This window comes from Ambystoma mexicanum, chromosome 4q (assembly GCF_040938575.1).
Source record: "Ambystoma mexicanum isolate Mex_15411 chromosome 4q, UKY_AmexF1_1, whole genome shotgun sequence".
NCBI classification, from domain to species: domain Eukaryota; kingdom Metazoa; phylum Chordata; class Amphibia; order Caudata; family Ambystomatidae; genus Ambystoma; species Ambystoma mexicanum.
In genome coordinates, this window is record NC_090928.1 from 788,864,864 (window position 1) to 788,891,806 (window position 26,943).

At 42.6% G+C, this 26,943-nt stretch overlaps 1 protein-coding gene across 1 annotated transcript in view; it reads left to right on the forward strand.

The window, feature by feature from the left end:
- PCSK2 (proprotein convertase subtilisin/kexin type 2) overlaps positions 1 to 26,943 on the forward strand; it is a 1,398,208-nt gene that overhangs the window by 1,307,146 nt on the left and 64,119 nt on the right. The window contains exon 11 of the mRNA XM_069608350.1: positions 23,575 to 23,802. Coding sequence (XP_069464451.1) covers positions 23,575 to 23,802 — 228 coding nt within the window. The remainder of the gene's footprint in view (positions 1 to 23,574; positions 23,803 to 26,943) is intronic.

The following is a 26,943-nucleotide window of genomic DNA, read 5'->3' on the forward strand; positions in this document are numbered from 1 at the left end:
CGACTCCCTGGCTCCTGCCCTGGCTGATTTCTGCAATCACTCATTTGCCACTAGAGTCGTCCCATCCACCCTGAACCACTCCCCTGTGCATCCTCTTCTTAAAAAACCCTCTGCTGACCCCTCCTGCCCGGATAACTATCGACCAATCTCCATCACTCCCTACCTGGGCAAGCTCCTGGAGAAACTGGCAATCTACCAGCTTAATCTCCACACTGAATCTGTTGGTTGTCTGCATGACCATCAGTCTGGCTTCAGAGCTGCCAGAAGCATGGAAACTGCTCTCCTGAACATCCATGAAGACCTGCTCTACAACCTTTACCAACTACCAACTACCAACTACATAAAGATCCTAAAATTTCTCATAACTAAGTGATGTTTGTAGTTTTGTTTTGATTATGTAAGAAACCACATTTTGTCTTCAGTTTCCTTTCCTTGTTTATTAATGGTGTTGGTTTCTATAATGTATAGGTAAACGTATTCATGCAGATCACAGTTTTTGTCTGAGTCCTACCCTAAGACCACTACTTTATATATTTTCTCACTTTTTTTGTACTTTTCCTGAGTTGTTTTTCCTTGTACAAAAGACTGAGGATTAATGTGCTGGATATGTATTTTAGAATTTAAAAAAATAACATTCTTGTAATAAAACAGAGAGTTATATATTTTTCCAGAAAATAAGTGTTGGTGTCACTTTGTTGCAGACCGAGGGTGACAGTTCTCAAGGAGTCTAGACAGTGTTATCTAGATCCTCAAGGGTGAGTTATGAGAGGTGTTAGGATCTTTCTGTAGTTGGTATTTGCTGCAAGGGGCATGGTCCTAACCTCTGACTTAAAAAAAAAAAAACAGTCTTTCATAGTTCTGAAGTAGCTGCTCTCCAACCTTGACTCCAACACCCTGTGTGTGCTCATCTTGCTTGATCTCTCTTCTGCCTTTGATACTGTCAACCATGCCATCCTGCTCAACCATCTCCATGATAACCTGTGTATCACTGGTCAGGCTCTGGCGTGGCTGACCTCTTTCCTCTCCGAAGGACCCTCCCAGGTCCAACTTGGGTCCTTCCTCTCTGATATCTTTTTCTCTACCTGTGGTGTCCCTCAGGGATCTAACCTCTCACCCTGGCTGTTCAACCAATGCCTGGCACTCGTAGCCCACCGCATCGCTGCTCTCTGCCCGATTTTCAGTGCTATGCAGATGATACCCAGCTAATTTTCAGGTTACCCTCGGCCTCCTCCTCTCCTTCCCTCATCTCTGACTGTCAGTCTGCTATCCAGGAGTGGTGTGCCGCCAATGACCTCTGCCTTAATGCCAGTAAGACTGAGATTTTACTTATTGGCTCACCCACTCCCTCCTTCCCTGCAGCACTCTGGCCGGCCTCTCTTGGCCCTCTTTCTGCTCCCACCTGCAAGGCTAAAAACCTTGGGGTCATCTTCGACTCCACACTCTCCTTCTCTCCTCACATCTCTGACTTCTCTAAGAAGTCACACTACCAGCTACACCTCCTCAGAGGTAGTCTTCCTTTCCTCTCCTTCCCCCAGAAGCTCACCATCTCCAGAGCTCTGCTTCTCTCTAGGCTGGACTATTGTAACAGCCGCTATCTCAATCTGCCTGCAACTTATCCAGAACAGGACTGCAAGACTTGTCCTTGGCCTCAAGCCCAGGGATCGTATCTCTTCAGTACTGAAATCTCTGCACTGGCTCCCAGTGGCTGTGGGGATTACGTTAAAAACCCTCTGCATTGTCCACATGGCCTTCTGGGGCCTGGGGCCGCAATACCTTCAACTCTCTCTTCACAAATATCTTCCTCCTCGAGCTCATCTACCTCCAACTCCCTCAGGGTCAGTCACTTCTCAAAGCAATGAGTTTGTGGTAGATCTTTCTGTTCGGCAGGGGCCTTCCTCTGGAGCAGCCTTCCTGCCCCCCTGAAACTTGAGGAGAACCATCTTCGGTTCCAGAAGCACCTCATAACCTTTCTCTTTGCTTCTGCTTTCTCTCCCCTCTCCCCTGCTGAATTCCTGGTTGAAACTGCACTGGTTACCTGGCCACCCTGTCTGATCTCGGGCCCAGGCTCCTCCAATAGCACACCTGCACTGCCTCTCTTGAACCCCCACACCTGGGGACTATTATTCTGTATCCCTACAGTCCCCTTACCAGCACTTATGTCTGCTCTTACCTTGCACTTGCCACCATCTGGCCGTTTTATTGATCTTATTTACTCTACTATCCATGTACTGCACTTTCCCCTCTCCCTTCCCCCACGCATTTGTCCCTTTTCCCATTCCATGCACTTGCGCGATCTGAATGACACCTGGCATAGTAAGATCGCTGTCTGTCTTCCCTCTGTTCCCCTTCCCTTGCCTCGCCGCACCTTATAAATGCCATATCATATCATGGGTGTCCAGTCAACTCGTCGAAAAAAAACTGGTCGACTGCAATTTGGTCGACGCAATTTGGTCGAAAACCAAATGGTCGAATTTTTTTTTTTATTTATATATTTATTTTGTGGGTTTTCGTTTAGTTAAAAAAGGGGTTCTTAGAGAAAAAAAGGGGGTTGGGGGGGGGACCCCCCCAAAAAAAAAAAAAAAAAGGGTTAAAATAAAAAAAAAAAAATATTCGACCATTTGGTTTTCGATCAAATTGGTTCGACCATTTGTCTGGTCGACCAATTTTTTTCGACCAAATGACTGGCAACCCATATCATGCTACCCAAACCAAGATGGCCACCAAGTGGGACCATGCTGCCCAAATCAAGATGGTCGCTGGCATCCAGTCTCAGCTGGAAGTCATTATCAGCAAGCAGTCAGTATAAAAGCAGGACACAAGCAAGAAGGCAGATCCTGAGTTGCCATTCAAAGATGATAGTTATTTAGCCTTCCTTTAGATTTCTTAACTGTACAGACTGCTTTCCTAAGCGATCGCGACTAAGCCCTTTGTGTTTGTCTGAAACCCTGAACCCTTTTCTCTAGGCCCTTTTTCTAAAACTGGAACTCAGTTTACATACCTTTTCAAGATACCCTGGTAGTTTCAGCTCTGAGACTGGAACTAAAAAAAAAAGGTGGAAACCTGTGGAAAATGCATTAAGTTTCCACTGAAATGAGTGTCAAAATGGTTGGGGCCTGAATAAATTAGATGCAGACAATGTGCGACTTTGAAGAGTATGTATGGTGATATTACACCACAGACAAGTATAAATGCTTGACTATCCTAGTTGGTTATCTAATTCTGCAATTTTACTATCTTGCTGTCATTGACAGCCTGGGTCTGATGGTGAGTATTTTTTAAACAACTGTTTTGACAGGTTCTACATGATTAAATGAACCACATTTAGTTTGTGGTAGTGTAGTTCAACTGGTGCATGTCATATTATTATTTTGCAAAGGGGGTCCTCCCATTCCTCCTAAACCTCCACCATATCACCCTGCCCTCATACTACCCCTCCAATGACACTGGAACACACATACACACACAGACACACACACACACACACACACACACATATATAGAACAAAATAAAAAGTCAATTTACAAGAGTCAAATTACAAGACCACAAACTAAATGGGGTCTATTTAACCAGGATAAAGGATTTCGAGATTTACAATTCTGGAAAAATATATCAGAAAGCAATTAATGCTGTACAACATGAAAGTGCACATTGATGTAGTTGAAACTCAGGTCATTGGTTTCCGGGTTTTGTGGTCTCATGACTAGCAGGACCTGGAGTGGCCAATATATTCATATATTTGCAGCTCTTCTTTCACATGTAGGACTGAAACTATCACAATGGGCAACGATGTCCTGTTATAAGCAGGCTCCCTGTCCATTATTATCAGTAAGCATCCACATTACAGAGATGTTCTCCATGAAATATTTTGCTTTCGTCCATTTACATGGCATAATCTAAGAGCCATCTAAAGAAATAAGGGAATTAATCACAGCTACTTCCATCAAATCATTTTCATATTTTCATGTAGAATTTCAAAGCGGGCCCCTGCCCTTCCCTGTTCCATCCCCCTGTGGCAGTAGGAAACCCTTCATTGTCTGCATGTCTCCTCTCCTCTTCTTCACGAGCTACCCCCAATGACTCTCCTTTCGAAGGCAACACCCCTGTGACTGTGGATCCTCTTACACCCTCAGATCTGCCAACTATGACCTAATGAAGATGTCTATCTTCTATTATAACAGAGGAGGTGTTTTTCTATTCAAGCCCCTGACCTCTGGAACATCAACAACCACAACATTAGAGGCAATTCCTCTGTACTGTCTTTTAGGAAAACAATTTCCCCTTTTCACCTCTGATGCCCTTCAATGGCTTCTCATGTATATTGTTATTTATCTTTTGACTCTTGTCTACATTGTGCTGGGAGCCAATTTGTAGTGTGCAAAATACACATGTTTTAAATATATACAATGGTAGTACTTGGTAAATGCTGTATGTATCTTGATATATGTTGAATATGTCTTGAAATATCTGGAGTTGCTGTGGGTTTCATGGTAACATTCGGTATTTAATGGCAATATGTGCCTTATCATATGGCAATACCCGCTGAACGTTTGTTGGGAATATCTGTGCATATGATGCACAAATCGTATGAGCGCCTGTGTATTGATTGTATATCTTGGCAACTCAAAATACATAATCACTTATTTAAAAAAAAAGAAAATGACATGAATTTTCCTGTGTTTTTTATTTCTTTTGCCATGTCTGCATTTATCATCGGGAATGTATGGCATGTTGTAATTAGAGGTATACTTTCAACTCCTATCGCCATTTCTTTCTACCATCTTTTTTGTGAATGCATCATTTCATGTGTTTATACCTTACAAATGTGACTGTGTTAATTGTTCACAAATTCATTTTATGAGCCTAATTACAAAACACATATATTTTTGTTGTTGTTTTTATCTATACTTGGCTTTGTAGCATGAGGGCAATTTTATTAATTTGCTTATGCAAAGTATATTGTTTTCTGTTTCTAAATCTGTACAAAGAGCATGAGGACAAATAATGCCAATGTCTGAAACCATCTTTATTATAGTTCTGACCTTCATGTTAGTACTCTTTTAATTGCTGTATATGTTCTGTTTTTGCATATATTTCTTTCACTACTTCCATTTTGTATTAATCATGATATGTATGGGCATGTGCTTGCTGAATGGAATTTTTTAGGTACTGTACCAAGTTTGACATTCGGTCAGACTGGCCTTTTTTACCACCAAAACAGCCATTTCATCAACAACTCTGCCCTGTTTTTACCCCAGAATATCCCCAACACGCGGCTTATGCAGCTGTTCAAGATGTTGTCTATGGTTTAGCAATGAGTTGTCTCCTTGTTATTCAAAAAAACTGGATTCATGAGCTGCCCATGGTGCAAACAGGCTCACCATCCTCAGGAACATAAGCATTCTAGGGCCCATTATGGACAGAGCATTGACCATCTAAAACCTAAAACACTCACCTAGTGAGCAATGAAAAATCAAGACTGCTAAATTCAAGGTCATCACCCAAGCACTCCATGCATGCATCATTTACATGTTTATTTCACATTTCAGCCATTTAGAAAATGCACTTACCGAGAGATGTGTATTGCTTTGTGTGTTCTGCTTTTTTATTATTGTTAATCTACGTAAAACAGGGGATTTAAAATGTTCTTTCTTGCAAATAATCAAATTCTCCAAAAGTGATGATACCCTTCAGTATTTTTTGACCAATTAACATATTCATCCTGATCAAACCATGACATAATCAATAAACATGTCCTAGACAGTAGGTATATATTATTTGGTGTATATACGTTGGAGGGACACGGTTGACTTAGGGAATTATTGAAAACATTTCAAATCCATCCTCAGTTCGATGCAATTTAGACAAGTAATGCAGGTAGTTGAATCAAACTTCAAAAGTGGACTCCCATGAGATGACATTCGTGGACTTTCTGTATTTCTGTCCCATTTCCTCAATCAACGCCTCTTTACTCAACATTGTGTTTACAGAAGCAATCAAACAACAACAATAATCCAAAGTGCGCACTTGCGTCTGTGTACACAATCTTTTCGTACGGGTTTAGAGCAGGGGCGTTGCTAGGGGGGGCTAAGGGGGCTATAGCCCCTGATCTTTTGGTTGTAGCCCCGGATAGAATCTCAGGAGCTACAGCCAAAAGGCTAGCTAGCCCCCAGTCCCAACAGTTCCGACATCAGAGTAGCCCGGGTCTTTTCCAGACCTAGCAACTCCCCTGGTTTAGAGCCTTATTCACAGAACGTTTTTCGAAGGGACTGCACCCTTATAAAATGCTTCTGTGAATCAGGCCTTTAGTGTGGAAAGGCAATACTAACATCTCAAAAGGTTGTACACCTGCCAGCGCTTTAATTCCTCCATGACATGGTTTAATGGACTGGGCGGCTTGTGTCAATCCAGTTTAATTTAGTAAATAATACCAGCCACAACAGCACTTTTACTGATATTTTTTTAGCAACTTGTTATTAACAATAGCTCTTAAAAATGGAGGGATTCAAAATGTTAATTTACCCAGACATTCTTATGGTACACCCAACTCATTGAACTTTCTCAGATTTAAAAGATTTAAAGTGTTTCTTTCTATGGCTAGCCACAGATCATCTGTCCCAGCCAAAAACACGCTTTTGCCTGAATTTGCATCTCAAGCTGGGACAATGTTTAACAGGAGGCTCGAAAGCCTCAGCATATTTCAATAAAGTCTCCCTGCATTTCTAATGATGGGTGGAATCAGCAATGACTCTAACATGATGAAGATATAGACAAGTGCAGATATACAAAGGCACTTGTTCTCAGGCAGGTATCATTGCCAGAGAGTTGGTGGATTAGAGGTTAGAACCCTGGCTAGTGAGACCCCAGAAACTGTGAGTTACACCCCCCCTCCAAATGTGTGTTACCAGTATAACTTTTTTTTAAATTTAATTTGTTTATTGTGTTCGCTAAACTCTCCCAGTTATCATTGGTTCTTGCAAATATTCCGTTCCTAATACAATTCTGCCGCTCTTTCTGAATCATTATGTACTATTTTGCAGTGGTACTGAAGTACACTTCTACACAGAGGTCGAGACTTTGTCCACCAAATGCACTGTGGGATTGGATTTATTTAATTGAATAATTTTGGCCACATAAATGTTCTTAATCCCATTAGTAAACCTGAAACAACTCCTACAAAATAGCATTGCTGCAAAAAAGATGAAAAACATAAATAGATTTCATGATGGAAATGTACAGATTCAGTCATTTAATGATATATCTGATTTTCTCTGCTCACTCTATTTAGCTCTTTATCCTATCACCTGCTCCCCGGAATGTGTAATTTCACACCCTCTCTGTAAACCCTGTATATCATGGTGCCACTTGTGGAGTTCTTAATGCAAACCTGATGCTTTGGTACCCTGGTGTAATTTCTACTTTGACTGAATGCCATAGATTGAGGGCTGGATAGCCTGAATTCTTGTTTTGTTCTTACTAATAAGATTATACAGGTAATTCTGTTTCTGAAAGGGGAGGGGCTCTGCTAATTAGACCCAAATGTTGCATCATGCTCCTTACCAAAAGCGTAGTGTACTCCTGTACCTTTGCTGTGACAGTCACCTGGCATCTACAGCAACTGCTCTGCAGGGACATCTGGTCAGGTTTTATGTCACATGTACATTCCTGACAGCTGCTGGTACGCACATTTATAACAGGCAGGGAAGTTTAAAAAAAAAGGCCATGAACCTCTGAATATAAACATAATAATTAGTCAGCCTGTTGGCATATTACACTGTAAATAAAACCATGCATGGCTATGGCATGGTTGCTACAGAGGTCACAAAACTATACAACCACAGCAGTTGGATATCAAATAGTGTGAGCTTCAAGTAGTACTTCAGCCATGACATTGTTGATGTGTATTAACGGTCTGGCTGTCTCAACAACAGCCCTTTGGGATGATTGACAGGAAGCTGCTTCTTTGATCCCTGCAGGGAAGACCAACACCGTTCTCTTATGGCACAGGGTTCCATCATTGTAATTTGTGCCAGGGCTCTCTACAATGTCCTGCACCCTCCACTTCCTGCAAACAAAAGAAACGTGTGTATGATGTCAGAAGGCAAATTGACCTTTTTACAGCAGCCTGTATTGCCCCCCTGGCAACAGGCTTGCTTTGGACCAATCTTTTTAGCAGTTTACTTTTATAACATCAGGAAAACCTGAAACACGCTGATTCATCTTTGGATTTCAAGACAAGAAGCATTCATCTGGAACTCTGTTAGAGATAAAATCTATTACAAAGTAGTCTACTCTAAATGTGAAGACAGAGAGCTCCAAGATTGAGGAAACCTCTGCTCCCTACACATCCCCAGGAAATAGTGGGGGTGACACTGCAATTGAGCAAGGACTGGAGGTAACACACTGAAGGTCACGTATGGCTGTTCCTCCTGCCCCAGAGACCCCAAAGAACAGTTTATTCACACAAGAGGGTGGGTAAAGGGTGCACTCTGGTTCCTAACACTTCAACCATCTACAGTCCAGGAGATGTTCTCCTCCAAGCACTTTCATGCCTCACACACTTATCAGGAGGCAGTTCAGTAATCGTGGTTAAATCCATAGTACTTGATGCAAGGAATTATGGTTGGGTTTGCCAGTCAAGGGCGTTGGGAAACAACTCTTGCCCATTATACAATGTAATAGCCACAGTGGGGGGTAATCAATATTGTGGCACTCAGTGGGGCATGTGTTACCCTGGAGATGCCTCTCATGAGCCTCGAGCGCCAAAATAATATTTTCTGAACTCAACAGGGGGTGGCGAGGGGTTAGGGGCACATTCGGGTTCCAAACACTTCAAACTTGTACAGTCAAGGAGCTGTTCTCCTCCAAGCACTTTCATGCCTCACACACTTATCGGGAGGCTGTTCAGTAACGTGGTTAAATCCATAGTAGTTGCAGCAAGAAATTATGGTTGGGTAAGCCAATCAAGGTCGCTGGCAACCAACTCTCATCCATTATACGATGTAAAAGCCACAGTGGGGGTTGGAGGGGAACTAATATTGTGGCACTTCGCAGTGTGGCATGTGTTACCCCTGGGCTGCCTCTCCGGAGCCCAGACTGCCCAAATAATATTTGCTGAACATAAGAGGGGCAGGGCAGGAGGGCTTAGGGACATATTTGGGTTCCAAACACTTCAAACCTTTACAGTCCAGGAGCTGGTTTCCTCCTCCTCATGCACTCATCAGGGTGACAGTTTGGTACAGGGTGTTGGAGGTTAGAACATATTAAAGGGGTTCCTGGTTCCCGAGTAACTACACTAAGGTGATCTACGTCAGACCGATGAGTGCCACACTGTTGGCGATTGCCACCCCCCACTGAGGATGAAGACTGAGTAATAGGGCAGAGTGTTGTCATTGCTGGGTTTGACATACTACAGCAACCACAATGCTTTGCACATATGTTCAGAATGCTAAGGAATTAAATCACACTTGGAGCAGAACATAGCTGGGGTGCAAAGTGAGCTCCTCTCCCGCTTTTTTGAGAAAAACCTATACACACACACACACACATACACATAGATGCACATGTAATCGATCAATGCATTAAAACTGAGTCGACCAAACGTACCTGACAATGTGATCACTGCAGAGTGCATCAAACAGTTGAAAAAATGTAACCCTTCCCTACACTCTTGGAAGATGTGTGTATGTGGCCACAGAGAGAGCATTCTCATGGTGCATCACAGCATTGCTTTAAAGATGCATGCTCCCTTAGACAGGGCCATCTTAAGCACTTTTGGGGCCCTGGGCACTGACATCTTTGGGGCCCCCTCCGCCAAACCAAAGGAATGAAGTGATAAAAAATATATGGTTGCGCCCTTCCCTCCTACCCCCCTCATCATGATCACAACCTGTAAGTTGATATGCTGCCTTGCAACATGCAAAAGTAAGCATGTTTACTGCCTTTAATTCCCCTTACCTTCTTCATTCTTGCTCTAATCAGGAGGATACACAAGTAACATTTGAAGGCCAACTTTAGCAGTCTACAAAGAGGTTACTTCTGTTGTGGTATATATACAGGAGACTTTTTATCAATAGCATCCAGGAAGGTATGCAGCCCGTAGTATTATTGTAGGGCCGTATGTAAAAGGTACATGTAACCCAGAATAGACAGAGACTCACATTAGCTGCCTCACAGAATGCAAACTTGCTCAAGCATGGAGACAGGAGACCAATCGACCAATCGGAAGGAAGGAGAAAGCTACACATACTATAGCATGAATAGTGGCTGGGTTTGTCTTTTGCATTTTTAAGCTTTAAATACTTCCAAAACACTGGCTTGTGAAATAGACATTTATAAACGTGCAGAAAAACCTTTGACTTGTACAAAAAAAGCAAACCGTTTTTTTTTTCTGTCAAATGAGCAGAAAGTGAAATATGCTGTCCTGAGGCCTCATCTGGTCTGCTCTGTTCTGTCTACCACCCCTTCCAATCAAATGGCCTCCATAAGAAGAAAGATCAAGAATTGGGCTAAATGATGCCATCAGCATGTGAGAAGACAAACTCACAGAAGAGTAATGTAAGACACATTGGCTGATTTCACCAGGATCACTGTATCGTCTGCTGGTAAATCCAGAATACAAGCATGAACGCTTTGTTTCCACAGTCTTGAATTTGGATACGTAGTCATCTTTTGGACTAACAGTTTAGGACCATCATTGGAGGTGATTGCCTAGGTTTTGCAACACCTCATCTGAAGAAGCCATATTCTAGACCTTCATCATATGATGACAAGTTAGTTTGTATAGCAACACCTATCTGGTGCAGGTACATTGCAGATAATAGCACCTTTTGTACTGCAAACCCAAGTACATATGCAGACACATTTATAAACTTCAGTCATAGGAAAGGCTCAGCCAGCCCTGCTAGAATGTGCTATTCTAATCTTGCATATAAACACATATCTCTGCAATGAGTGTTCAACACACTGAGCTAACCTCTGAACTATCAATATGGATTAGACATTTCGCTATTGCACATCATCAACATAATTCCCACAGGAAGGAAGGAATGCTACCGGAGTTGTGCAGTAGTGAGCACACTGGTTATGTATACCACAGTGAACACAGACAGCATTACATGTTGAATTGGTCAAGGCAGAGCACCCGGCAGGCAATAGGTTTAGAGTCTCAGCAGCAAGCCATCAAATACCCTGATGTGTGCTGTTTAAGTCTGGTGACAAATGGAATCTTACTTATTTAGATCAGGCAGCCTTTTAGGGCCCCCTCCAAGTTGGGGGCCCGGGGCATGTGCCCCTTTTGCCCTCTTATAAAAACGTCTCTGCCCTTAGACACATCTCTAATGGGAAAATGTGTTAGTTTGAAATGCATTCCATGATTGAGCAAGATATGCCTGCATGCAAATCAGATAATACACGAGCGACGCAGTCTCTGCACCGGGGACCGATGAGGAGGATCCTACCCATTTGTAATGGCAAAAAGCCCAACATGCACGATGAACAGTGACGTTTGGGCTCATTATATTGTAGCCTCAGTTTCTTCTGCGTTGAGGACATAACCAACAGCCAAGCATGTTTCTGAATTTTAAGAATTTGTATTGCTTCAAACTGAAACAAAAAAAGTTATTGAACCTTTGCTTGAAAACATATTTCATTCATTTTGAAATTTGATTGTACAGATATTAGTAATATTTAAATTAGATTTGTACTCCAAAAATGCCAGGACATTTTAAAGCTGAGAAGGAAGTGCATAACAAAAACACTTTCACCTAGGTACAATACGGTTAAATGCATAACTCATTCTACGGGAAACGCTGCTAAGTTTATAAAATATGTATTTACTTTGAGCTGATCGGATCTTTGAAATCATACAAAATGTAATCACGCTGGGCATGTGGGAATGCAAGCATGGCCCTGTAAAATTATGTATGCGTTTCTCAAGATTAACTCTAATATTATTCTGCAATGGAACACATATGTCATCTGAGCAAGCAGAACATTTGACTATGCAGAGGGTCCCTGATGAGCAGCCTTCCTCCACGTGGGAGTGGAAGCAGCAAAAGAATACATTATGAGATGGCTTGGTTTGATTAGTGTTGATGCTCTTGACACCTGTCAGGTTTAAATATAAAGGTAACGTGATTGTACCTTTCTTCCAGAATAATCAATTCTTTAGAAAATGTATTTTCGATTCACTGAACCTTTGTTAGCAATATTTTGCAACAATATCTTTGGCTTCTTCTTGGTGTTAGAGCTTTTCACAAAGCTGAACAAAATAACAGTAAGCACAGCAAAATGTAATGGCGCAATTCAGAATCAGGTTTGTTTGAATGGAGAATAGCACAGGAGCAACGTGCTGCTCTTGGAAGCAAGGTCACACAGAGCAACAAAGTTTCAAATCCCCGATCCGCGCTTAGAAACTGGAGTCAGGTTCAAGTCCTAAAAATTAAAGTGGGGGGACTCATCAACAAACACAATGGAATGTGACGTTGCCAGAAATTAGCATACCACGGTGAAAAATGCCCATCTCATTTAATTGGGTTTGCATAACCACCCAAATTGCACAGGACGAGTGGCATTTTCCTTTCCTAAAATCAACACACACACAAAACCAAGCGAGAATATTTAATTCTAATAGTGTTTTTGAAAACTTTAAAAGGTGTGCATATTTTAAGCTTCAAGAACCAATACAAATGTTTTCCCTGGGACTTGCAGTACCAAAATGGGACATTTCACCTTTAGTTCTTTGATGTTTTTCATCAGGTTATATAGTGCAGTGGTGAAGTGTACACCATACACACCTGACGACTGCAGTTTGATCCCGAGGTCGGCTTTAATTCATGAATTCAAAGAAGACATTCAGTTTTTCTCATTTTCACTGGGGAGGCTGAGTCCACGTCTTAATAAAGTGGGGGGACTCCATCCCCCGTGTGTACCCTCGACTTCAGCCTTGGATTTTAGGCATGTTATAAAAAATCAATTAAATACATTAATATGCAGGCAGTCGATCCAAGATGGCGCCTGTATCTCTAACAGTTTGCAAATAATCAGCTTTTTTTGTTAGGTGAAGGTAAATGTACATGAAATGTAATGGCTGTGAACAAAACAAATGATAAACTCCATGTGCTGCTCTTCTGCCACAGCAGCAACTAGAAGGGTGCACACATTGATGCCAGTGATGTTCCAATCCCATTCTTAGAGGCAAGCAACCCACCCTCCCAACCAATGACCCACCTCAGCCACCAGTCAACAGTCCGAGGCCGTTGGTCACCTGCTAGATCATTTAAACAATGACATGTATACAGCATGTTTATATCCTATTTATCGCCATCAACTATCCTGGTAAATCGTCGAATAGTCGACATCAAAAAATACATAATGGTCTCTCCCCCATGACCTAAATCAAGAACAAAACAGATTTGTAGACCCTCAACAATGTATGAATTAATATATATTCATTGCTTGAACCGAATGATATACACCCTTGACGGACAAGAGCCTGAAAATTCAGGGATAAAATTGCGTAACTTTTGAAAATGATTAATTGCAGATATTTCATTTGTATTTTCCTCTGAAGATTTCCTTGCGATTGGTGGAATTGCTCACCGGCGTCTTGGTATCAGCTCAGGGCAAACAATAGTGATGCTTTCGAAAAAATGCGGCAAAAATAAAACCTCATTCTGACCCGGCACCTGCCCCAAACTGCGGGGTCTTTTCCACATACATAGAATATTAAGAAAATCTGGGTTTGGCAAATTACACTTTTGTTCTTTTTACAATAAATAAAACCTGTAATAGCTGGGTCAACGGTAACTCTCCAACTCCTCACCAATAAAAATGAAAACTACTGTAAATTGATTCTATGTGTCATAACGTATATGGTTCAACCTTGCCACTGCTCTATATACAGAATAATTCCCACAAATCCATGCAACCCTCCACACTTCTGCGTCCTCTGGAAAGGGAAACCGATCATTTACAGCGGTATATTGGAGCTAAACTAGCAATATTGGTCTAACAATTCAGCTGTGACATAACAATGGTATTTTCCAGACTTCCAATGTCCTTCACATTGGACAGAGGGTAGTTAGTGATGGTGACAGTACCACCGCTGCCTCTTTGGTTGGCCTTATGTGGAATTAATGAGAGATGAATCCTTCACATAACCTTTTGAAATGTAAATTTGACACACACCTTAAGTGCCAGGGATGCAATAACAGAACACTACCTGGATACATGGGGCACTGCAGAGGACAACAAACCTGGATCCAGGGTATGTAGAAACAGCATCAAACAAATCTTAGATGCATCACAAGGGAGAAGGAAAGGAAAAACAGGGAGGAGGTGTTAACAATGAAATGCATATATAATGTATGTTCTTCGACTGTTCTGTGCATGATGATCATGGCCTGTGACACACCATCTGGGAATGTGTGCACTTCAGTCATGTAATGCTGTGATGCATATGCGTATATCAGCATGCAGTGATAGCAGTTCTCATTGGGCATGGCAGAATGGGTATGTACCCATTTGTAGTTAGCTTTGACACATATTAGAAACACGGTATAACTGTCACGACCCTCGCCCAAAACCCCCTCTGGCAAACCCATTGGCCAGGTGGAGTCAGGACTCGGGCCTCTAGAGCCTGGCATCCTCTTCAAAAGCCCTCATGGGGCCAGTCCTGGCACCTATGGCGCCAGGCTCATAAAACATGAACAACAATGTGCTTGGGAACTACTTTATTGTATTGTCAGCCAACATGGAGGCATCCACATAGCTTGGTTCCTAAGAACCAAGCTATGCGGGCTAGTGTTTTGGGTGTGGCAGGCCTGGAACTACTTTCCCTGGTACTACTTTACCTGGGCTATATAAACCACACCCTGACTGCAGAACATGCTTTGTGTTACTTTGCAGCTTGCAACGTGATGCTCACCGTGTCCAGCTATTCCCTCGAACCTCGGAGAAGCATAACCTGCAAGGAGACAAAAGGAACATCATTAGCAGCAGCATCCTACCTGCAGTCTTCATCTTTAAACACTCACAGCTACTGAGAACAGCTTCCTCGAATCTGCACGCCTCCCGGACAGAACGACCTGAAAGAGGAAGATAGAGGCAACATTAAAGAAAGCTGTAGAGACATTTACAAATTGCGAACTGCTCAAAAGGCTTACCTGGCTGGTCGCCTTTCGGCTGGCACCACTCCAAACATTCCACTCGCACTGAACAACACCGTGACCTACAAGGAAGGAAAACACAGGTTAGCAAAGGCAAGACTTTGCAGCGCTGCGCATAACGCTTACTTACCGCATCATAGCGCTCTTAATGTGCCATCATTTACCAGTGGGGCTCAACCTAGCCAGTTCGCCGCGCTGAAGCTCCGCATACCTAAGGGAGAAAAAAAGAGACATTTTAAACAAAGAAAGGCATGCAGGATAGCAACAAAACTAAAGAACAGCAATAAGACCTACCTGAACAATATCAAATGTGCTGGCGTCAGTAAAGTAACTGGACCACACTCGCCCATGAAAGACAATGCGCCCCTGCAAAGAAGGCAGGACGGAGAGCATGCCTAATTCTACCACAAGGTGAGGAGAGGGCACCAGAGGGACTGAAAGCATACAGGGGTGGAGGGAGGATACTTACCCCAGTCGGTCAGTCTTGAACACAGTCCTCCTGTATTTTCAGGCAGAACCTTCTCCGCAGACCACATCAGGGCAAAGCTGAGAAGCATACCAGCGAGTAACGCAGCTGGGTGGCGTCCCTGTGGATACCAGGTGAGCGTAACAGAACACGAAGCCTACCATAACAAATCCACCTGGGCGCCATGGAGACATCAGAAATGGACCAATTGGCCCAATTACTAGGAGAGCTTCGTGCTGAGGTTCATTCTGCCTGACAAGAGACTAATGCCCTCCAGAGAGACCTAATAGTGACCAAAGAACGCACTGAAGAAATGAGCAGGCAATACTAGCAATCACAGGCAGGACAGATGCCTCTACCTGGAAGCAATCCAACGATGCAAAACCTTGCCATACCACCCACTCTGGTACAGATCACGTTACTTGGAACAGTGCCCCTGGCACCACCAGAAAGGTTCTCAGGCGACCCACGGAAGTATGCAGCATTCATCAATCAGTGCCGCCTTTATTTTTTTTGTAGGCCTGGAGCATTTCCAAACGACCAAGCTCGGGTAGATTTTGTCTTATCATACCTGAGTGGTAGTGCAGCAGATTGGTCGGTGCCGTTGGTAACCCATGACGTTTCAAGGGATGTGCGAGTAGGTAGCTGGCATAGTCAGGGACTATGGTAGCAAGAATTCTGTCATGTTGGATTTTAGGACATGTTATATAATGCATTTTTGATGAGCCAAAGGATCAATGTGGAGAGCTATGGCTCTGTTTAGCTAGCCCTGAGACAAGTCCTCTTCCTTCCCCCAAAGAGAAGGTATAATGTCAAGGTCACAGACAGCTGGGCTGTGTCAATATAGCTAATTGAACCAAGCTGCAGAGCTCAGAGAAGCTGGAAAGGAATGTTGGGTCCAGGGAGGAAGGGTAGGGATGTGCCTTTTGAAGACTAAATTCATGACAGAAGGGCATGGGGTTCTGTAATACCAAGAGGCCTGGTCAAGATTTAGAGCATTACTGCCTTCACCCAAAGAGCGGTCATCATATTTGAACTGCAGGCACTGCACTCCAAGGACAAATAAATAAGTGAAATTCAGACATAAGCGTGGTGTCCCAATCATGTCGTTCATGGGGACCCGTGTTCCGAGAGATAAGGTGGGGAGACGTGGTAAGGCTGTACCATGATTTGGGACAGGAGGAGCACAGGTGTTGCCAATACATGTATCTACAAGGTCAGGGAGCTGTTCATGCATGCCACAGTGTCTGGTATAATGAGAAGGCCTCTTTGTATTATGAAGGTGGATTTGACCTTGTTATTCAAGAATGTTTACTCGTCTAAGAAGTGTAATATGATAACCACGTAACTGGTAGTTAATGAATTCCTGAGTTTTATAGTGACGGTGTAGTAGGTTACGTGGTCATGGGAATGTGTTTTTAGATAATGTGGGACCAATAGCGTTATGGACCATAGAGAATAATTAGAATTGAGCATAGACATTCATAGGCATTGGCCAATGGGGAGTGCAGGATTATGTTGTAATCTTTTTTATGCATAGTTCTGTTAATTTGCAGTTTTCTGCTATAAGAAATGTAGCTTCTTTGGGTGTGACGAGCTCTGTGTTTGTTTGGTTCTATGGCACCATCTAATGCTTTTGCATGTAATATAACGTTTTCCTTGCAAATGGTGTATTGTTTATTTGGCCTATTTGGGATTGTTTTTATCGTTCAGGTTTTTGGTCATTCACCCTACAAGCGTATGATGAGAGAGCAGCTCACATAGGTATAATGTAGTGCTTTGAAGACAGCACTACATGAATGGCCTTACCCAAGTGCATATTTAAAATTTTGAAGTGCAACTTCATATTCATATCTAAAAGAAATAACCTAGAGCTATTGCTTGGGTGCCAAGCTCAGATTGATCACTAAAAACATAATCATTTGCAACCCATTAAGGGTCTATTTGAGATACATCTGGTTGGTCAGCAAAGGGGCATTCATATTATCCTTCTTTAAATACAACAGGTTGCCTATTATACCTTGACCCTCAACAGAACTGATGGACACTTTTCGATGTTGCCATATGCACCTTGGCTTCAATGCAGGCCATCATGTTATACCTACTGAGGAGCCTGTCTGATTGTGTCTCCTTCATCATCACTCTGCAATGTTTTAAGGTGACCCTGTCTATCCTTGGGTCTCATGGGTAAGGAGACCTGTCCAGAACCCCGAGGCAGTACAGGAAGAACAATAGCATATATTGAGGCAAACAAAAGGACCAGGCTCTACATAGAGCGTGCATTTGGCCTGCTGAAGGGTAGGGTCTGATTCCCCCACCAGACAAGGGAACATATATTTAGTTTGTGTCATGCTGCACAACATGTGCATCAGGAGCCATTTCCCCAGCCCTACAGATGATGACATCGCAATCCCTGTAGAGGAGGATGACATACACGATGAGGACTAAATGTCACCTCAAAGTGGACATGTGAAGGCATGAATTGTTCCATTGCGTATCAGAAACATATAGGGGTCTTTCTCTGAAGATATAAAACATTCTAATTAAAGTTATTGTTTGGCTCTTGCACATTGGTAACTTCCCTCCCTTCAATGTATGGTCAAACGTTTCTTTAGTTTCCAACTTTACAATACCCTTGCCCTCATTAGGCCCTAATGTCCAATGCCCTTCCGCTCTCTGCAACCTCAACCACAACACCCTTGACCTCGTTCCAACCTCAACCCCAACACCCTTGACATCCTTCCAACCTCAACCCAAACACCCTTGACTTCCTCCCACCCCTGGACAGAAAATCCTATTTCTGCGACTGTTTTCCCAGGGTAGGTTTCTCACCCTGTGAGCATGCAGCAGAGCATTAAGACCATTGACGAGGGATGGAGGGGACGGCTGCTAGTGAGTTGGGGTAACAGAGCTGGAGCTGGCATCATCCAGCCTACCTCTGGCACACCATGGCATAAGATGCTGCCACATCGGAGAGGTGGTGGCACTACCTATCACCCTAGCCATCGGTCAAGATGGGCCCTTCATTACATCATTATTTTCAAAGGAATCATGGTGAAGTTCCATACTATTTTGCCTGCTCTAGATGCCTTCAAGGCTATACTGGTACTCACTTCCATGGTCGTGGACAGGTTAGGGGGCATCACATAGGTACCTGCCCCCCCCACCTATGGCATCATCATAAATTCCTATATTGGTGTCCTGGTTCGACTGAATAGGTTGGGGAGGTGAAGAAGTGTCAAGAGGAGTCTGGAGATTAGACATAATTTGAGGCAGGCTGGTGGCAGGCAGTGTAAACCCAGCGTTGTATGGGGAAGAGCATCCAGTATCTAACTAACCTCAAGATGTTCCAACAGGCTGATGGTGGTGGTTATAGTGGCATTAGCAGGTTGAGCTGGCACAGCAGGACTATTTTCAGTAGGGGTGGTGATGGTGGTGGTAGTAAAAGCAGGTGGAACTTGCACTTCAGGAGCAAAGTTATTGCTGGTGGTGTTCACTGCTGCTGAGGTTTTGGCAGTCTGAAAGGTGAGTGCAGCTTCCTTGCAGGGAATGGTAGGTGATGTTTCCTTTCCAGGTGTTTTCCAGTGAGTGCTGAGAATGAGGTGAGCAGCAGTAGTGAATTAGGTGCTGGTAGTTGGTCTGGTCACATCTGTCAGAGTAGCTAGATGTTGTGTAGAACAAGGCATGCTACAACAAGCTTTCAGTTCTTGCATGGCCTGTAAGCCTGTTTAGGGACAAATGGCACCTGTTGAGTTGTCATGGTGACTGGTATGTGCCTAGGCATCTCCTGCATTTTGGTTGTTTTCTTTGATATGTGAACCCTACAGTTGGCTTAGTAAGATGGGCATGCCATTGGACCACCACCATGGATGGGGTACATACAGCAGTCTGATGAGGAATGGTTGTGACCGGGGAAACCTGTCCATGCAATGGCAAATTTGTATAACATTCTTAACCACAGTAGAATGTCCAAGGAAGATCCAGGATCTACATTGAAAGTCACTAGGAGAGACTCAGAGAATGATGCATTACTAGGTCAAATCACATTCCTTCAATTTAACATATTTAGCTGAATATCCATAAACCTAGCAATAGAAAGCACATTTGATGTTAACATTGATTCCTGGATATCCTAATAGACGATTGGCCACTTGTACGTTTTATAAAAGTCTGAACATCTTGAACTGCGTTCTAGATATCTTTTCTGTATTATTAAGGTAATGATGTAAGAAATGCTTGTATCTTAAAAAATAGATGTCACATAGCTTTAGCCAAGATTCTTCACAACTGCAGCAGTGTTTGAGAATTTCTGTATGTTTTCCAAAGTCTTTCTCCTTATTCAGGTAGCTTTTTAACTGTCTATGGTGGGGTGAGAACCAGCAAAGGGACTTTCTTTTAGCAATGACCTGTTGATGGGGGAGGGAGGGACAGCAATATCATAGAGCTGACAGAAAGGCATTGAACGAGAGTTGACAAAGACCAAGCGGGAAGCTTCAGGACCTAATGTGATATTGCTTCATAATTTCTGAGCTTGTGGTGAAAGCAAATTGCCTTTATGTCCATTAACCATACTGGGGCAATCAAGTGAATACTGTTAGATGACTTTGGGAAGTACATACTAAACAATATGTTGAAATGGCACCAAGCAAGTGATGTGTGGTTACTATCTAGAGAAAGAGGAATAGGATGTGGTTTGCACAGTGACCCTTACCGTGTGAAGTTTCATCTGTAGGACTGGGAATATCGTGGACAATGAGCACGTATTTAAAAGGAGTTGCATCTCAGTTGTCATGATAATTGCCATCCTTATTCAGATCTCCCAAAAATAAAAACCTGGTTGGAATGCAGAGCTCAGTAAAATCATGCAAGCAGTAGAAGCACGGGTGGGGGAACGTTTACACTGAACATTGCCGTACAAATAACAACCATTCCTCTCCCACGCGTATTCGTTTGGTTGGAAAATGCAATGGTACATTTTGTGGGAACAATGGTGTGAAATAAAGCTTCACAGTTATCTCCAAGCCAAGGGCCTGTGTTACAGAGTAGGTCTTAGGATTCATCCAGAATACAATCATGAATGGCTGATGTCTGAGCCATTTCCGATCTTGCTTTGAAAAGGGTCAAGGGCACACCCAACGGTTTGATCATGATTGGTTTCGGCGAGTGAGCAAAGAGCACTTTTTCATGTCTGACTAACATTTTTGATGTTGACGTTTATATCATTCAAAATTATTAAGGTTGCGTATTGGGGAGGGCGGGGGAGGAGTTACAGCCCTTACCATTGTTTACTAATTCCTGTACTTCTTCAGCGCTAACAGAAAGGGTCTATCTCTGAACTCCCTATAAATTAAGAGACGTTTCGTTCTGTGATTGAACACTTTTCTTATTTTGTGGCAATCTATATACAGATACAGAATATGGAGAAGATATCTGAGAGAGAGAGAGAGAGAGAGAGAGAGAGAGAGAGAGAGAGAGAGAGAGAGAGAGAGAGAGAGAGAGAGAGAGAGAGAGAGAGAGAGAGAGAGAGAGAGAGAGAGAGAGAGCTTGGCATATGCAATACCATGTACTGCTAGAGGGATAAAATAATATAAGGGATATCATTGATGACACAAAATAACAGGTGCATTGTTACAGCTCAGGTACTCACATTGTGTGGCATCTTGGCACTGATAACAGATGTGTATTGTTGCGCAGTGCAATGGTCCTTTTATAAACCTCATGAGGGTTAAGGGCTGTGGGGTACAGCCACGGTTTGAACCTGTGAACATGTGTTTGATAGCAAATACTTTTAGAGCAGGGAGAGGCAACCAGCGGCTCTACCGATATTTCTGGCCTGTTACTCTCCTGATCACTCTCCATTGCCCTTACTGGATTTGGCTGGTGAGATCTGTAGGCCAAAACGTATGGAGAACCGAAGATTGCACACCCCTGCTGTAATTGATATTGATATTTTATTTCTATCATGCTCGTACACAAGTGTTTCAGAGCACGACAAGGCAAGGGAGGGGGACAGGGGAGAACAAATCAGCGATCTTACTAGGCCCAGTGACATTAGAAAGCGCAAGTGCATGGGAGAGGGGGAGGGGAAAAGTGCATGGAAGGGGGAGAAGTGGAAAGTGCAAAGCAGAGGAGAAACAGATAAATAACAATAAATAAATAATAAAGGCAACAAACAGTTTTAGTGCAGCCAGCAATTTGCAAGTGCTAGGTTTAAGGCAGCAGACCCGGTAGGTTTGACAAGTGCAGGAAGAAAAAGGGGGGGTGTATGGGTACAGATACAGACCCCAGTGCAGGGGGTGGGCCAGAGGCAGTGTGGGAGGGTGGCAGGGTGAGCGGGTCCCTGGGCCCGGAGGACAGAGGGTGGCCAGGTGCACAGTGCCAAGAGAGAACAGATCAGCAGGGGAGAGGGGAGCGAAGGCAGAAGAAAAGAGGAAGGTTTTGAGGTGCTTCCGGAACCGGAGATGGTTCTCCTCAAGTTTTAGAGTGGCAGGAAGGCTGTTCCAGAGGGAGGCCCCAGCCGAAGACAGAGATCTACCCCCAGCTCGTTTCTTTGAAAAAGGACTGGCCCTGAGGGAGTTGGAGGTAGAGGAGCGAAGAGCTTGAGAGGGGAGGTATTTGTGGAGGGATAGCTGAAGTTTGGACACAGGCCCCAGAAAGCCTTGTAGACAATACAGTGGCTCTTGAATTTAATGTGTGCATCCACTGGGAGCCAATGGAGAGATTTCATAGCTGGAGAGATACGATTGATTGATTGATTTATTTATTTATTTATTTATTTATAAAGTGCTTTTCACCAAGGCGCTGACGATCCCAGGACTTGAGGCCAAGGACAAGTCTTGCAGTCCAGTTCTGGATTAGTTGCAGAGGGCGGAGAGTAGAGGCAGGTAGATTTAGAAAGAGGCTGTTACAATAGTCCAGGCTAGAGGGAACCAGAGCTTGGGATACCATGAGCTTCTGGGGGAAGGAGAGTAAAGGCAGAGTACCTCTGAGGAGGTGAAGTCAGAAATTTGACTTTTTAGAGACCTCAGAGATGTGGGCGGAGAAGGAAAGGGTGGAGTCAAAGATGACCCTGGGGTTCTTAGCCTCGCAGGTCTGGGTAGGAGGAGGGCCAAGGGAGGATGCCTTACTTCACTGACCAGCTTTTATCAAATATATAACTGCTAATGTTTAAGAATGATTGAAAAAACAAATGATGTGCAGTTATTTTCAGTTCTAGGCCTCAAGAAAAGGTATTTTGTGAGGGTTTAGAAATTCGGCTTGATCAAACAGGTATACAGTGTTTATATGAATCCTGTATATAAAATCTCCATATATCTTATCTTTTATCTCGAAAAACCTTTATAGTGAGTGAATGTATTTAGGGTGGGGTAAAGGGTTAATTTCATTGGGGGAACCGGTTGGCGTGGGTTTTTAGGAGTGGAAAATGGGAGTTCAATATAAAAAGGTTTTATTTAAAAAAAGGCATTCACTATTAAGGTTTTCAAGATAAATGTTTCAATATATGGGCATTCGTTATACATTTCTTCGATATAAAGACATGTAACCGATCAAACACTCTGCTGTAACCTTTTCAGCAAACATGATAAAATGCTGCTACATTGTCACTCTACCTTCAATATTTTATGGCATCACTGTTTTGAGCAAGCCTTTCATTCTTTCACTAAGTATGCATGCTAAAATAATGTTGTCTGATTGTTTTGTGGCCTAGCTGATTAGCCTTGTGGGAACTTTGCTTCATTGGATAACACACTGCACGCATACAGAAAGTGCCCCTACCATGAACTAGTTTGAGTCCTAAATCCCAAGGGTTGTAAAATAATTCTAAAGATGTTCTTTCTTAAACAATTCATGGTTCCTTGAGATATTGTTTACTGGTGCAATACTATGTGGGAGTGTTTTTCTAAATCGTACAAAGTTATAAACATGTGTGTCTCCCGCAGCCCAGAGCTCAGCTGGCGAGATATGCAGCACTTGACAGTCCTGACGTCCAAAAGGAACCAGCTTCATGATGAGGTCCATCAGTGGCGTAGGAATGGGGTTGGTCTAGAATTCAACCATCTCTTTGGTTATGGAGTGCTGGATGCAGGTGCAATGGTTAAAATGGCCAAAGACTGGAAAATGGTTCCTGAGAGGTTTCATTGTGTTGGAGGCTCCATCCAAGATATACAGTAAGTTTGAATCCCTATTGCTTTCCTTGCCACTGATTTCTCACGATTTATGAAATACAGTGCCCTTAAATGCTAGAGTTACCCCTGTCAACTGGTCCATATGGAGTGGCAGTAGAGCTAAAAATAGGACTTAGGTTCTCATTGGGAGTTGGGAAGAACTGGAAAAACAAGAAGGGAATTACGCCTGCTTTTCAGTCTGTCTAAGTATAAATTGGAAACCCACCAGAAAGATTTGTTTTTAAATATGTTATTTACGTACATGTGTGTTTACATCAGACCTTCACATGAACTACAACACACAACATAAAACCACATTATATTTGCAAAAGACACCAATTCCAAAACGATGAAAGATATGATATGATATGGCATTTATAACACGCCTATACACAAGTGTTTCAATGAATTACAGAATATTATAATCTATTTCATAAGTTCATTGGAATATCTCCCTTCACACACATTTCCTTAATACCCGTCATAATTCTAAAATGACTAAAATCAGTGAGATTTGATTGTCATTCATAATTATGTGCCATAAATGTTCCTTTTTTATGACTTTTTCTGTATAAACACATAGGGCCTCATTACCAGTTCGGCGGTAGCCATGCCGCTATTTGCGGCATGGCTGCCGCCGAAATCGCGTCCGGGTCCTCGGAATGAGGACTTACCGGGCCGTTCCGAGGTCGGAAGGCCTGGTAATTCCTCCCTCCGAGGACCCGGACACAGTCCTTCCCCATTCCCATTTCAGCCCCCATAGGGCTGAAGGGGAATGGGAGAGGGAGCAAACAACGGGCCATTACGAGATGGCCCGTTGTTTGCTCCCTCTTCCCCTCGCGGGACCTGCTCTGCACGTCTGGTGAGACCAGACGTGCATAGCGGGTCCTGCGAGGGGAACTCGGAATCGGGCGATACGGGTTGACTGCACCGGCACCTTTACTGGTGCTGTTAACCCTGTACCGCGCGACTCGTAATGAGGCCCATAGTCACAGCATTTCCATATGAAATGCTGCCGTCACATCACATTCCAAAACTAAATGCTTAAATATTTCCAATCTCAGAGGATGTTTGCAAATTTTGCAAATTCTTTTTGTTATTTCAACTCCATGTCTGCTACCTGGGATTTCCCAGGTTGTAGATTGTCAAATTGTATTTTTATTATAATAATAATAATTGTTATTATTATTATTACTGTTATTATTATTATTATTATTATTGTATTTTTTCTTTTTTTATTGATACAGCTGCTATAAATCAACTTTACAATATATTTTATAATAAAAAGAATACAATTTTTTTTTAAAAAAATAATAATACATTTCAAATGATTTCAATCCAAACACACAAAATATCATACTAGACAAAACGGACCTTAAAGTAAAATTTGATTGAAGATAAAACACGAGTACTCAAGAATAACTATTCAAAGTTAAAGTGTGAAAGTGTACCCCACCATTTTTGTCTTAATTATACAATTCATATTTGTTAACTGAGACCTAAACAATGAATGAATGGTATGGCATACAACATGACTGACATCATTTTTTATACAAACATTGATTTCATGCAGTTTTAGCTTGTGTAATAATGCTATCGCTCTTATTCTCATCGTTGTGCAGTAACCAACCTGAATCATTTTCCACAGAGTGTCAGAGGTTAACACTCCGTATAGCTCGACTCTTTGTTTAAAGTGTTTTTTACGTTGATTTATTAAAGCCCCACATTCAGTTAAGAGATGCCTCAAAGTTTCAACATTATTTTCTTCCCGACAGAAACGACAGAACTTCAGGGATTCATTTTTTACTTTCCTCTGTGCCAAGACGTGCCTAGTTGGCCACAAGTTTAACCGTAATCGAAGAAAGTCATTTCTATGTGCTGGAGAAGGTGCCTTAAATAGATAAGGCTCTGGATTGCTATGTTTCTTTATTGCAAACAGTTCTGCATCAAAATCGCAATAGCATGTACATTTATCCCTGGTTTTGATCCAATCCATGGCAAAAAGCCTGGATTTGACCTGCATCAGGTTTTGGAGCAGGGTCATTATTAACATTACATCTACAGAGGCCAGTGCTTGAATAACCTGGGTGCGCCATTTGGTAATGAATTTGTCAGTAGATGAGAAAACAGAATCTGCTAAGATTCCCAAAACATTGCAGGTTTTAGCAGCTAATAGTCACTTTCTGAAAAGAGCCACTACTTGCCATGTGTATCTCATGTGTAATGAAATGAGGCCAATTTCATGCCGTATCAGAGGAAATGGAGTACAGCTGGGCAGATTTAAAACTCCACGCCAGTATTTACCCTCCAACGAAGACCATAATTTTTCTGTCAGTGTTGATCTGGTTTCTGAAGCATACAACATAATAGGTGTTGCTTTTTGAAGGTAATACATCAGGGCTGGGGCAGCTGTAAATTTGCCATATTTCCCTTAAATTATTTTCGTTTGTTGTATGGCTGTTGTTAATTTATCAACCAAAATTTGCCTGTAGAGTTGGGCACCATCATTACTCACTATTTGGACTCCCAAATATGTGTAAGTTTGTACTACTTGAAGTCTGGTTCCTCTAAGAGTCCAGGAACCAGCTTTCTAACAAAGCTTCCTTGCTCAGTTACATAGCATAACCTAAGTTTTTTCAAGATTTATAACCAAGTGGTTCTGCTGAGTGTTTACTGCAACGGCATCCAATGCTCTCCGAAGCCCTTTAAGTGTTTTGGATATGATGACCAAATCATCTGCATACATTAGAAAAGGAATGGACCTGTATGCCAACTTTGGGGGGTCAGTTAAGATGTTCATAAAGGCATTGCTTACATCGGATATAAAGAAATTAAAGATTGCCGAGGCCAATATGCAACCTTGTCTGACCCCTCTCTATGTCATTATTGGGACAGATAAGTTGCCATCGGCTGAAAGCCTTACTTGGATGCTGTTGTTAGTGTCCAAATCTTTAATAAGAGAGATGATGTACAAAGGGCATCCTTGTTGGATACACTTGTGAATTAACAGCTCTCCTGCGATAGAATCAAACGCTGCTCTTAAATCTATGAACGTCATGTATAACGGTTATTTTTTTACATGATGATGTTCTATTATTGATGTTAGTGTTAGTATCTATTGTATTTATTGAGCACATACCTAGC